Source organism: Tachypleus tridentatus, chromosome 4 (genome assembly GCF_004210375.1).
Source record: "Tachypleus tridentatus isolate NWPU-2018 chromosome 4, ASM421037v1, whole genome shotgun sequence".
Taxonomy (NCBI): Eukaryota; Metazoa; Arthropoda; class Merostomata; order Xiphosura; family Limulidae; genus Tachypleus; species Tachypleus tridentatus.
The window spans coordinates 92,708,102-92,720,845 of NC_134828.1; the positions used below are offsets into that span (position 1 = coordinate 92,708,102).

Sequence of the window (12,744 nt, forward strand, 5' to 3'; positions counted from 1 at the left end):
AATATCAATATATGAGATGCGAATTAAATAGTCATTAAAATGGAATAATAGAGGAAAATATTTTGTTAAACACTTGCACAAACAATTTTTAGGTTGTAACTGTACCGTTTTTGTTTTTTTAAGTTTACGTAATAAATGTGAAAACCATTTGAAAGAGGAACGTACTTTGGTCAATATAACTAAAACACTAAACGTGCTCCAACAGGGTTTTTTTTTTTTTTTCTAGCTAAGCGCAACGGTTAAGCAGACATACTGCGGTACCAATGGGGGGGCGCTACAATAGGACTATCCGTCTGAGAGATAACTAAGCAAGCAGATGCGGTGTTTTACATATATAAAAAATGGAAATATGCCATTAAAAATGTACGAGCTATCAATCTAAGCAGTTGAAAGTTCTGTGGTAATAAATGGATGCAGTTTATTACGAAATAAAGTTTCACGTATTTTACAGATATTCATTTCGAAGTAGTTTTTCGAAAATGCTATTTTTATCTTCTACAAACAAGACCATGTCTTTTAATCTTTAACATGCTTATAACTTTTAAATACAGAATTTGACGTCACGTTAACGTCTACACTTTGATATAGCACGAAATGAGAAAGAAATTAGATGACATTCGATGGTAATATCTACCGAGTGTGTGTTTTCTTATAGCAAAGCCACGTCGGGCTATCTGCTGACCCCACCGAGGGGAATCGAACCCCTGATTTTGCGTTGTAAATCCGAAGACATACCGCTCTACTAGCGGGGGTAATATTTACCGAAGTTAACTCTTTAGGAACTTTTAGTGTATATAAAACAATGTAGTTAGTGTTAGAAAATGCATACTTGTAAAACAAAAATAATGTCGGTTAACAGAGAAACCCTGAGAGAACCCCCCCCCTCTAAAAACGATTATTAATAGAACAGTGTGAAAATAAATTTTATATGTTGTATGAACTTAAGCCTAACGGGTATTACACAGCTGGACTTCGGTATTCAAATAGTGCAGGTAATGTTAAATTAGTAATTTTTCTCGGAATCAACTAAGCTTGATCTCAGTTACTGCTAATTATTCTAAAGCTGACCGAATAAAGAAAATTGTCACAACTTTGGGAATTTCTACTGTCTTTCATTACTTGCATATTTCATGTCGTTTGAAATATTCTAAAGTACTGTCGCTACCTGTGTGTAAGTTACAATTAACCGTACACTAAGAAAAGTTACTGGTTTCATATTGATTTCAATCTAAACCCACTTGTTGTATTAGATGTAAAGAAGCCTGGATTTGGTTGAGAACCGTTTCTCTTGTCTCATAAATAAGTCGTGAAAGCCTTAATTTCATTGAGAACCGTTTCTCTCGTCTCTTGAATAAGACGTAAAAAAGCTTTGATTTGGTTGTAAACAGTTTCTCTCGTCTCATGAATAAGACGTAAATAAGCCTTTATATAGTTGAGAACCGTTTCCCTTATCTCATGAATAAGACGTAAAAGCCTTGATTTCATAGAGAACCGTTTATCTCGTCTCTTGAATAAGACGTTAAGAAGCTTTGATTTCGTTTAGAACCGTTTCTCTCCTTTACACGAAATCGTCATCAAAGAGCCTTGATTTGGTTGGCAACCGTTTCTCTCGCGTACATGAATAAGACGTAAATAAACTTTGATTTGGTTTAGAATCGTTTCACTTGCCTCATGAAAGCTGTTTATTTAATACTTATTGTACAGTTAACACTTGCAAGCGTTGACTTTGATTTCAAAGCACATTAACTAAACTTTAAAAGTGGGTGTTAAATGTCAAAACTACAGTCAGTGTTTCCTTTGATATTCCTAGATGATATACTAATAATCTTTGGCTTGATGTGAACTGTGTTACACCACTAGAAGTACACTTATTCCGTCACTTACAATATTATAGTGGAAGTGAAAATCCAGCTTCTAACAAGAAGGACTGGGTTGTGAACAACTACTATGTACTTCACATCATGTGACCGTTAGCAGTTCAAAGGAAGAAAGACTCTAAGATACTTTTCATGAAAGAATGAAAGCTGAATCTTATTTATAGTTTTCATATTGAATTGTCAATCTAGAAAAAAATCACTTAGTTTTTTAAGTATTCAATGCACCTGGACGTCCAGGGCCCGGCATAACCATGTGGTTAGGGCTTTCTGAGGTCCGCATTCCCATCACACCAAACATGCTCACCCTTTCAGCAGTGGAGGCGATATACTGTCACGATCAATCCTACTATTCGTTAGTAAAAAGAGTAGCCCAAGAGCTGGCGGTGGGTGGTGAAGACTAGCTGCCTTCCCTCTAGACATTCACCGCTAAATTAAAGACGGCTAGCGCAGAAAGCCCTCGTGTAGCTTTGCACGAAACTCAAAAGAAACAAACCTGGAATTTCAAGTCGCAGATAACAGTATAAAACAATGCGCTAGTTCTTATTATATTAAAGTATCTATATAAACAGATTTACGATAAAATAATAAATCTGGACTTCTCAGCTTTTATTTACTAATAAAACCAATAAACAGTTTACTCAGATAATAGGTGTTAGTATAAAATAATAAAGATAGAAAACCTATAATATTTTCTCAAACTCTTATAAAAATACTATCCAATAAGTCTACGATTCTATAGTAAAGAACTTGGAGAAATCACATAGATACAAATCAAAGATGGAGTTTTCTCATTTTCAAATTGTCCAAAATGATATATACACTAGAGATTCTTTTTTAATTAAATACCAAATACACACAGTAAGAATTAATTTTATTCTTTTTCGATGACTAAAAATAGTTTTTGCGAACTCATATTTTCATAGTCACTCGAAATTACTATGTTTATTATTTTCTCTATTTACGTATTTGCTATTTGAAACACTTATTTATTTTCCCATGTCAAGACTAGTACTATGAAAAATAATTCTATAAATATCACTACTTTTTTAAGTGGATATGAAAACGTTGGAGTGAAGTTCCTCAGTCGGAGGTGTCATATATATATATGGTAAGTGGTATATCTCGCTAGGTAAACGAGATGTATCCGAATTAAATAAATAATAAGAAAGAGAAGATAATATTACCACAATAAATAAAAGAAAGAAATATTTGTACTTAACGTCAGTGTTTAATAGAGCTCTGCTATAAGGCTTCGAATCGTGGTCAACTTGTTTGTTTTTGTTGTTGGTAAAAGTTAAGGATATGGTACTTAGAGATGCTTAAAACTGCTTTACTAGCAAGAGCTGTTGGCATAACTTCCTAATTCAGCTGATACAGCGTTCACCTTAAGTATGTGAGAGTTTCTGGGTTTGAAACAGTTCCGAGAAAATAACAGGAAAAAACTAAATTAGCACAATAAAATATGGTAGCTTGAGTTGTTAAAAGCAGCCTTATAAACTGGCACTAGTGGTTGAGTTTGGGATTTATAAGGTAAACTGGTTAACATATGAGACAGTTTGTTTGTTTTTGTTATTTTTAATTTCGCACAAAGCTACTGGAGGGCTATCTGTGCTAGCCGTCCCTAATTTAGCAGTGTAAGACTAGAGGGAAGGCAGCTAGTCATCACCACCCACCGCCAACTCTTGGGCTACTCTTTTACCAAAGAAAAGTGGGATTGACCGTCACATTATAACGCCCCCACGGCTGGGAGGGCGAGCATGTTTGGCGCGATTCGGGCGCGAACCCGCGAGCCTCAGATTACAAAGCGCACGCCTTAACGCGCTAGGCCATGCCAGGCCCAGGTCAATAAAGGACTAAGATATAAATTAATTCTAGTCGAAGGTATCTTGCAACTATATCTGTTTATTTGTGTCAAAAGTTTGTGTGTTGGCTTATTTCACAGCAAAGCCACTATTTTTACTTTGTAAACCCATAAACTTACCACTGGCCCAAAGGGGATATAGAGCCACAGATTTACATTTGAAACTTACCAAAAGAAAGACAATAATTTATACTTTATTGGTGAGCTGCACCAGCTTAACGTTTGCCCCAGTACAAACACACACACATATATATGCATGTACTCGTATATGAATCAACAACAAGAAGTGTAATTTAACGGAGTAAACATGACCAATCTTTACCTCTCATCTCCAATCAGAGATATATGCGAAATCATAAAGAACTCCAATATATCATAAGTCTCTTCAATACATGTCGTTTGTTTAATTTGTCTAGTAATTCTGAGTCATATTTCTTTTGAAAAGTCTCGAAAAATAATAACTACGTTAAAACGTGTTTGATCTAATTACATAAGCCTTCTGGTTTTTTAAACAACGATCTCGTCACATTAAATGTGCTCGTCCTTTCAGCCGTGGGGGCGTTATTAAGTACGGTTAATCCCACTACATTTTAATAAAAGAGTAGCCCAAGAGGTGGCGGTGGGTGATAGTGAGTAGATGCCTTCCCTCTAGTCTTACACTCCTAAATTAGAGACAGTCAGCGTAGATAACTTTCGTGTAGCTTTGCACGAAATTCAAAACAAACAGACAATCTTAGACATCGATTTTGTCTAAGTTTTCTAGTTTTTTGTTGTAGAAGAAAATTCTGTATCAAGTACAGAGAACAGTGAAGAGGAGTGGCATACATTGATTGTTACGTCTTAGTCTTCAAGAAAGGTCAAATGAACCTAAGTATCAGTTCCTAAGTTACCACGTTGAATGTTTTGTTGTTGTTCCAGATGATTTGAAAATTAACCTGTAAAGTAATAACACGTACCAGAATTTTTCTTCACGAAATTTGGAATAATTTTTAAATCTGTTATCACAACTTCCACTAATGGATATATGGAAGGGACATAAACACTATTCAAACAGATTCGAACTTATGTTCTAATGAGTGAGAAAACAGAATATATTATACCGGAAATCTATTACTGGTCAAACTAAAGGGTCCACGTAACCTTCTACAGCTGTTATAATCTATTCTAGAGTAAATTACAGCCTGTCTTCTATTTCTGGTAGCATGATATAAATTAATATTCTAAATTATATCGAACATTTTATAATTCAGAAGGTAATTTATTATAGATAGGCTTAAGAGTAATGATTTGCATCTGACATTAAAATATGACTCATTACAATAAATGAGGCATAATCAGAATTTAAATGAACGTCATTAGAGTCTGTGTTTAATATATTAGAAAAAAAGGAGAACTTGTCACCAAACCATGCATCATACAATCAGTCGCATCTAAAGATATGTGTATGTTTATCATTACAGTTTTGCTTCAATGAGTCGATAAGGACAAGTCAGTGGTTTATTATCAGAATCAGAATTATACTAATGAAAATGAGTAATAAATTAAGGCAAAGTACCTAACGTGTCAGTGTAATTTCTTCGAAACGGGGTGATCTGTTTTAACCACACGCAACATCATACAGTAGTGTGTTTTCTGTTACTAAATAAGTAGACACTAAGATGGCATCTCATTAGGGACGCTTAACGTTGCAATCTGTGCTGTCGTGAATTATGCAATATGTAGGCTATAATACAACATGACATATCACCTTCAAAAGCACTATGTGAAATATATTTGACACATTTACACTTGGTTTTATTTGCTCTTGGAACATAACACTTTCGAGAAACTTGCGTAAGTACATTTAATATACATTGATATCACTATGTAACAAAATTTTTTACTTTTTCTTGTTCCTGGACAGAAAGTGTTATTTCCCAATTGCTTATGCCTAAAGTAAATGGAAAAGACCTATTTATCTCTTCAAACTTTGCTTTTGTGACCTGGGAGCGAATAACGAAAATATGATGAGAGTATTTGGGGGCTGATACGTGAAAGTGATTTACATTACGGTCGCAAATCTCGAAAAACTACTCACTTATAAACATTTTTGTATAGCTTTAGTACAAATACACGTAAATCTTGATTCATAAGTTGTTTTATTCAGACCTTATGCCCGTTTTTACATAGAAAATAGGTTAATTTTTAAATTTCATTATCCAGGTCACAAAAGCAAAGTTTGAAGGGAATAATGGCCATTTTCTGTACTTTTACAACATAAGCAATTGAGAAATAACACACATACTATTCAGGAACAAAATTTGTGTTACATGGTGTTATTAGACGAGATACAACTGTGCTGATGAGGCGTGTAAATAAAAACGTTGAAACAAAACAGGAAGTTGTATGAGAACGTGTGACGTTAAATGTGAATTACTAAACTTTAAATTTAATTTCATAATATAATGTATGTGAAAATAGGGGGCGTGTCCATTTTTTATTTACTTGGTAATATAGTCAGTGTTATGTAACAGCCACGAGAAAACGTACTTATTAGGAAAAGGTTACCGCCCCTTACTTGTTATTATATTGTACAATAAGGGGTCGATCCAGAGATATTTATTTTCAATTAATCTGAGGATGAATAGCACATTTATTACATGGAAATACAGAAAGAAAACTGATATACTTTGTGAAATACCATATGCTCAATGATTTTGAAAATTACAACTAGTTTTCCTTTTTATCACAAGAATAATCCAGTATTCAGTTACCTGGTAATAATCAGTTATGTAAAATTATCATTATAATCCATTTTCAATAATCTAGGATTCAAAACCAATATTTGGTAACTGTACTCATAACCTGAATTCAGAAACCTGAGAAGACGTAGTCCCTGTTCACTTACAGCATAATAGTTTGGATTCAGATTATATGAAGGAATATAGTGTATATTCTAGAATCGTAATAATAATGTACATTCAGAACTCTCAGATACCATCCATATACTATTACTGTCTTCCTAACTAGAAGCAGATGAATTTATGAGAAGTAATCCATGTTTTGTAGCTGGCAGTGTAATCCGAGAACAAACACATAATACGTCATATCTATCGTAAGAATCTCTTCTTAGTAATTAGCTTTGTGTAGGAAAATCAATCTTCGATATCCGCCATCATTTATATCTACGAATTAAATGAAAATGTTACGGTTCTCATTAGGATATTTATTGAAAGATCGTGTTGTCGTAAGATAAACTAAGTAACTTGAGTAAATATAAATAGCAAGCTAGCTTTTAACACCTGTCCACATGGCCATTTTGTATTAATTACTGATCACAAATTATTATCTGTCTATAATCATAATATATCGTTAATTTAACTGGACAGGTATATAAGTTGTATTCTGTCACACGAACCAATGATGTAAAATCAAACTTACTAATTATGTTACCGAACAGAAGCTTTTCTAATATGTTCTCATACTAATACGTCCAAAGTACCATCATAGATTATATTCAATAATTATATAGCTTATTCACTATTCTGTTATTGCTATTAGAATCTGTATTTATAACCTGAAGATAAACTGTCACTATACTATGACTGTTACCAGAATTGATCTGTTGTTGATTTAGAAACACGATAGGTACAATAAAGATCAATACTTAATACTTTTATGAGATATGAAATATGTTCCACAACAAGTAACAAGTTAGGAAAAGACAGGACCATGTTTTATAATGGTCACTAATTAACAATTAAAGAAAAACTAATTATGTTTTGAGAAACTATATTCAATAATATGAGTAAATAAAGCCAATGTTTATGTGCAGAAGAAACAAAGACAATGTACATTAGTGTCATCTGAATGTTTCCTTAATATAGTACGAAAATGCAATATTTTTCAACTCTTATATTATAGTGTTTTGTAGTTAACCGTGTAATAAGACATTGGTTAAACTATACCAACATTTAATATCCAATACTAGGATACGTACTCATCCGTGAAGACATGGCTAGTTTTAACAGAATCTACACACCGTCATTGGTTAACACCAAAATTTAATATGTGATATTAGGATATATATATATATATATGCACACCTCTAAAACTTCGAGATTTAACTAGTTTGACCTAATAGCTAAAGCTAGCATTAAATTTTTTTTTAAAGTTTGTAAAATCGTAGAGAGTTACACAAGTGTGACAAGAATAATATCAAAGTTATAAAAGTAAACATTAATATTTTGAAGTTATTATGAGAAACTTTTCTTTGAATACTAAAGACTCATTTCAATGGTCAGTTAACAGTCATAAAAATCTTTAGTCGGTATCTGGTAAAACAGTAATAATGTGTAAAATATTTCACTATAATTTGTCCATAATATGTTATAACCTTTGAACTGTCTTCAGTTCTCAGTACTCTGATTCGTATCTAAATGTTGTGAACAAAGTCTGGACTTAAAATGCTGATAAAATAAACGACCTTGTTCAATGATTGGTGTTAGGATCTGCGATAAAGAACTGTGGAACTGCTACTGATCGTCAGAAACCGTTGTCTGAAACGTTTCTTATTAAAGAATTCCTTTAATGTTGTGAGTCTACTCTTAAAAGTTAAAAAAGTACATTTCTCAATAAAATCTGCTCATAGACTGTGAGATTGCTGTCAGTAGACCTTAATGTATTATCATAATCACCTTACCCGGTTACACTCGGTTAGCTGCCATTGACTTCCTTTGTTACTGTCGAGGCTGTCGTGTATGGAGCCAACGGAAAGTCGCCGAGACAATACTCCACGTAGGCCGCTACTACGCCGGCTGCTTGCCCTGACGGTTACGCGGTTGTGGGCCAGTTTTCCTGTAACTTCAGGACCACTCATCCACGTTTTACAGGCAGGTTACATGCGTGGGATTGCAAAACTGGGACGTATTGGGATTGACGAGTACCTCGGTGGTCAGTATACGCTAGTTAATACTAGGCTTCTATGTCACGTGGAAAACATGTGCTGGTTTGATAGTCCTTATTGAATGTTTCAAAGTTTCGATAGTCAAATAAACGACTGTGTTCGACTAGGTGGCAGAAAACGATTGTTTACCAGACAGAGAAAGAATGATCGTGTGTTTTCTCTGAAATGAAAAACGAAAATGAAGTATAGTATTGTTGAACGTGAGAGATTCAAAAATATTGTGTTTGTTTTAGCTGTTTTATAGCCTACGTTGAATAAGTCACTTCATTCTGTGTGGGGCAGTAATACCTACGCACTTAACAATGGTTAGAAACTGAAGACCTACTAAAAAGTATCCACTTGAAGTAACAAGGGAAAATAACAGAGTTGTGTGTAAGGAAATAAAGGGAAAATTAGAAGTTTTAAACAAGCAAAACGTATGTACCTAAATATTAATAGACTAACATATTCATAAACGTTTGAGCGTACGACTTAGCACAAATAATATAAAACACATCAGCATTCACACTGTCACAAAGTCGATCATATCAGTGTGTAATTACTGTAGCATGAACGTCAACCATGAACATAGTAACCGATAGGCTACTGTTGTATCTGGTTTGAGAGAAATGATCATTAATCGAAATTTCTACTCGAAAAATGGAACAGACAATATAACTGTAGCGTGACACGTCTATTGATCTAGATTCCTATCCTGTACATATATCAATCGGACCACATCAAACAGAACATCATAATAATTTCAAATGCCAATTTTGCATAGATGGCATCACTGTAAAACAAAATGGTTTTAAATTATTGTCGCAAGGTTTTCATGGGAAGATCTTTATATTTGTCTTACAAAAATATTCCATTTTTGATATCGAATATTGCTGTTTCATATCATTAGCGCTTCCATAAGTTAGATCTACGTGCAATCTGTTATTCACATTTTTCATTTATTTATTATGTTCTTATTAATTACGTTGGAAGTCTCATCCAAATGCTGACCATAATAACTGTCTTTAACAGTTTCTGTATTTGATAGTTGTATTTGTTTGTTTGTTTTGAATTTCTCGCAAAGCTACACGAGGGATACCAGCGCTAGCCGTCCCTAATTTAGCAGTGTAAGACTACAGGAAAGGCAGCTAGTCATCGCCACCCACCGCCATCTCTTGGGCTACTCTTTTACTAACGAATAGTGGGATTGACCGTCATATTATAACGCCCCCCGGCTGAAAGGGCGAGCATGATTGGTGTGACGGGGATTCGAACCCGCGACCCTCAGATTACGAGTCGAATACCTTAACCACCTGGCCATGCTAGACCGATAGTTGTGTTAACAGTCGGTTTATCACAGTCAACCCGTTTTCTTACACACGCGGATGTAATTGAACGTAACGACTGATTAGAATATCAAATTACATCTTTTTTTTTATCTAATTTGGTTTCCGTGAACTGATTTGCATCCAGCGATAAGAGTTATTAGTTGTTGAAGCGCTATTTCGTACTCTTCGATAACACATTTTTCAATAACAACTTTGATGCATTTCATATGATCCAATACATTAAATGTTTTGCTTGCCCCATCGTATCTTAATATCAGTACTTTTATACATCGATATATCACTAAGAAATACTGACAAAAATTACAGTAATAAAAGTTGAAAATCTACTCTTCATAAACAGGTAAAGGAACAAGATTACGTTAAAAGAAATACTTGAAATAAGATTTCTTTTATAGGAATTGCAAGGTAAAGTTAGCCTTCAGAGAGTTAAGAAACAACAACTTAAGGATGAACATTGATCTTTGATCGTTAAGAACAGATAAATGCTATAAGTTAGACTAAAAAGATTTTATAACCATGGTCTCTTATATCCGAAGAATCCTTCATCTTGAGTTTCTTACGCACCGTCGATTTAACTTCATTGACACAAGTTAAGTACCAGTAATGTTTTACATTTATCCTCCTCACCCAAGAAATATCCTCACAAAATCCTCAAGAAAGTAATAACGGCTTAAATAAAAAAAAAAAAAAACATCATTAAAATCTATTCAACTTTGCGTTAGTGTGAGTTGCCTACTAGAAGTATATTGATTACTGACGAATATGTCCAGGAATTGTAATAATAGTACTTGGAAATCTCACGTTATGGATCCGGTGATCATCGGAAGTTTTACATCGTTGTTACATTCACTCGTTGAAATTCTATAAAACATGAAACATGTTTTAAGATGCTCTGCATTGTAATTCGTCAAGACTTCGCAATTTCCTAATACTATTTCTCAAATATTACACCCCCAACGGTACAGTGGTAAGTAAGTGCACTTTTAATGTAAACAAAGGGTTTCGATATCCGCTCTGGACGTAACAGAGATATCTCTTCAGCTACAAAGAAACATGATGTTATATATATATATATATTTCACACTAACGCAGCGTTTGTTATCATAAAATTTTAACAATGCTATACTCAGTGATACCATTGTCATCTTATTTATAGGATATGCTAAATAATCCAATGAAACTTACCAGTAAAATAATATTATTCGTTACTGGAAACTATGCCAACTGAAAGCGACATCAGTAACTATTCTGTTATTGTAACTAACCTCTAAGGTTTCGTAGTACAACATTCTCGGTTGTATATTTATATAGGGTGTCAGGGTATGATTTTATTACAATTGATGAATACAATAAAGATAACTGGTACATAATTCACTTTAACCTACACTAGAGTTTCGAGTGTTCCAATTGGACGCATTAGAGATTTATGAATCAGAGATCTGAAGCAAGTGGCGTCACATTAACAAAGTGAGAAGCCTTACTGGTTGTTCACCTAGAATCTTAAGCTAAGTAACACGTTACAGGAATAAAAACCAAGCGTATGTTAGACTCTTATCCATATGGTTAAAACTGTAGGTTATGTGAAATTACCCATTTGAAACTATTTGCTATCATAGATTTTATTATATAAAAGTTTATACAGCATCTGCTAGTTATTTGCTATTTTTAAGACTACCACAAGTCACTTGTGAAAAAAATCGTCTCTCATTAAATCCGCGAAGTTATTGAATTAATAATTACTTTACCTCAACCAACATCTTAGTAGGATTACACTAGAAGTATTCTTGAGTAAAGCGACGACAACCATTATCAGTAGTGTCCATGTTGTATCCTGAACAACACGTGATGTTTACATTCTCAACAACCAGCAACAGTTCTCTCCGAGCATTGCTACTGAAATAGTGTCGTCGCTTGTCGCGTTGAAAACCCACCTAAACTTAGCTCACCATCAGGCTCGCGCGAGAAACGTTCACGGTAAGAAAGTGTGCGCCGTGCTGAGTGGACGCAGGGTTTCGTTACCATGGTGATAGCTGACAACGCGCACCGTCTGCTTGCTACGCCCATCATTATACATATAGCAATCGATGTAAAGATGTAGGACGCAGTGTATGGGACCTATAAGCATTAAATATAGGAAGAGAACAATGCATTAGGAATAAAACACACAGACAAAAACTAATTAAACTAGATCAATATTGAAATCATGAATAATTATACGAGAATAATTTCCTCAAGGGGAAGCGAAACATTGCAAGTAAAGATAAAAATCGACTCATGTCTTTACATTTTCCTTCTTTTCAACTGCAGCGAATTACAGAAACGAGACTGCTTCCTTAATTAGTTGCATGAAAAACTTTCACCGTTTCTGCTCAGGTTACTTTCAATTAATAATACCGGCTGCGTGGGAACAATATGTATTTGGACACTTGCTCAGGGTCAACCATATTTTGGTGTACAAAAAATTAATTCTGTAATGACATCTCAGATTCGCATTACTCATTATTCCTTGAGTTAAATATTAGCATTATAAATTCCGTTTCATTCAATGGATATTCACTTACACTAATTAAGGTTACTTTTGTATTTGATATTGGAGTCCATTTGTTCACTGTTTTTTGTTTTTTTTTATGTACGAACCTTGCTCTTACCAAAGTGGCCGTTATGAATGGATCCATTACAATTTAATCTGGAAATATGTGGCTTTGAAAAAAACTAAACACACAAACTAGGATT

The 12,744-nt window shown here is 34.0% G+C and overlaps 1 protein-coding gene across 2 annotated transcripts in view; it reads right to left on the reverse strand.

Moving 5' to 3' along the window:
• LOC143249697 (regulator of G-protein signaling 7-binding protein A-like) overlaps positions 1-11,947 on the reverse strand; it is a 103,028-nt gene extending 91,081 nt beyond the window's left edge. Inside the window, exons 1-2 of one of the 2 annotated variants that reach the window (XM_076500006.1) lie at positions 11,757-11,947; positions 8,420-8,843 (exon numbers count right to left, since the gene is read on the reverse strand). In XM_076500006.1, coding sequence (XP_076356121.1) covers positions 8,420-8,596 — 177 coding nt within the window. In that variant the 5' untranslated portion in view covers positions 8,597-8,843; positions 11,757-11,947. The remainder of the gene's footprint in view (positions 1-8,419; positions 8,844-11,756) is intronic. The other variant, XM_076500007.1, reaches the window with a different exon arrangement.
• Between the last annotated feature and the right edge of the window lie 797 nt (positions 11,948-12,744).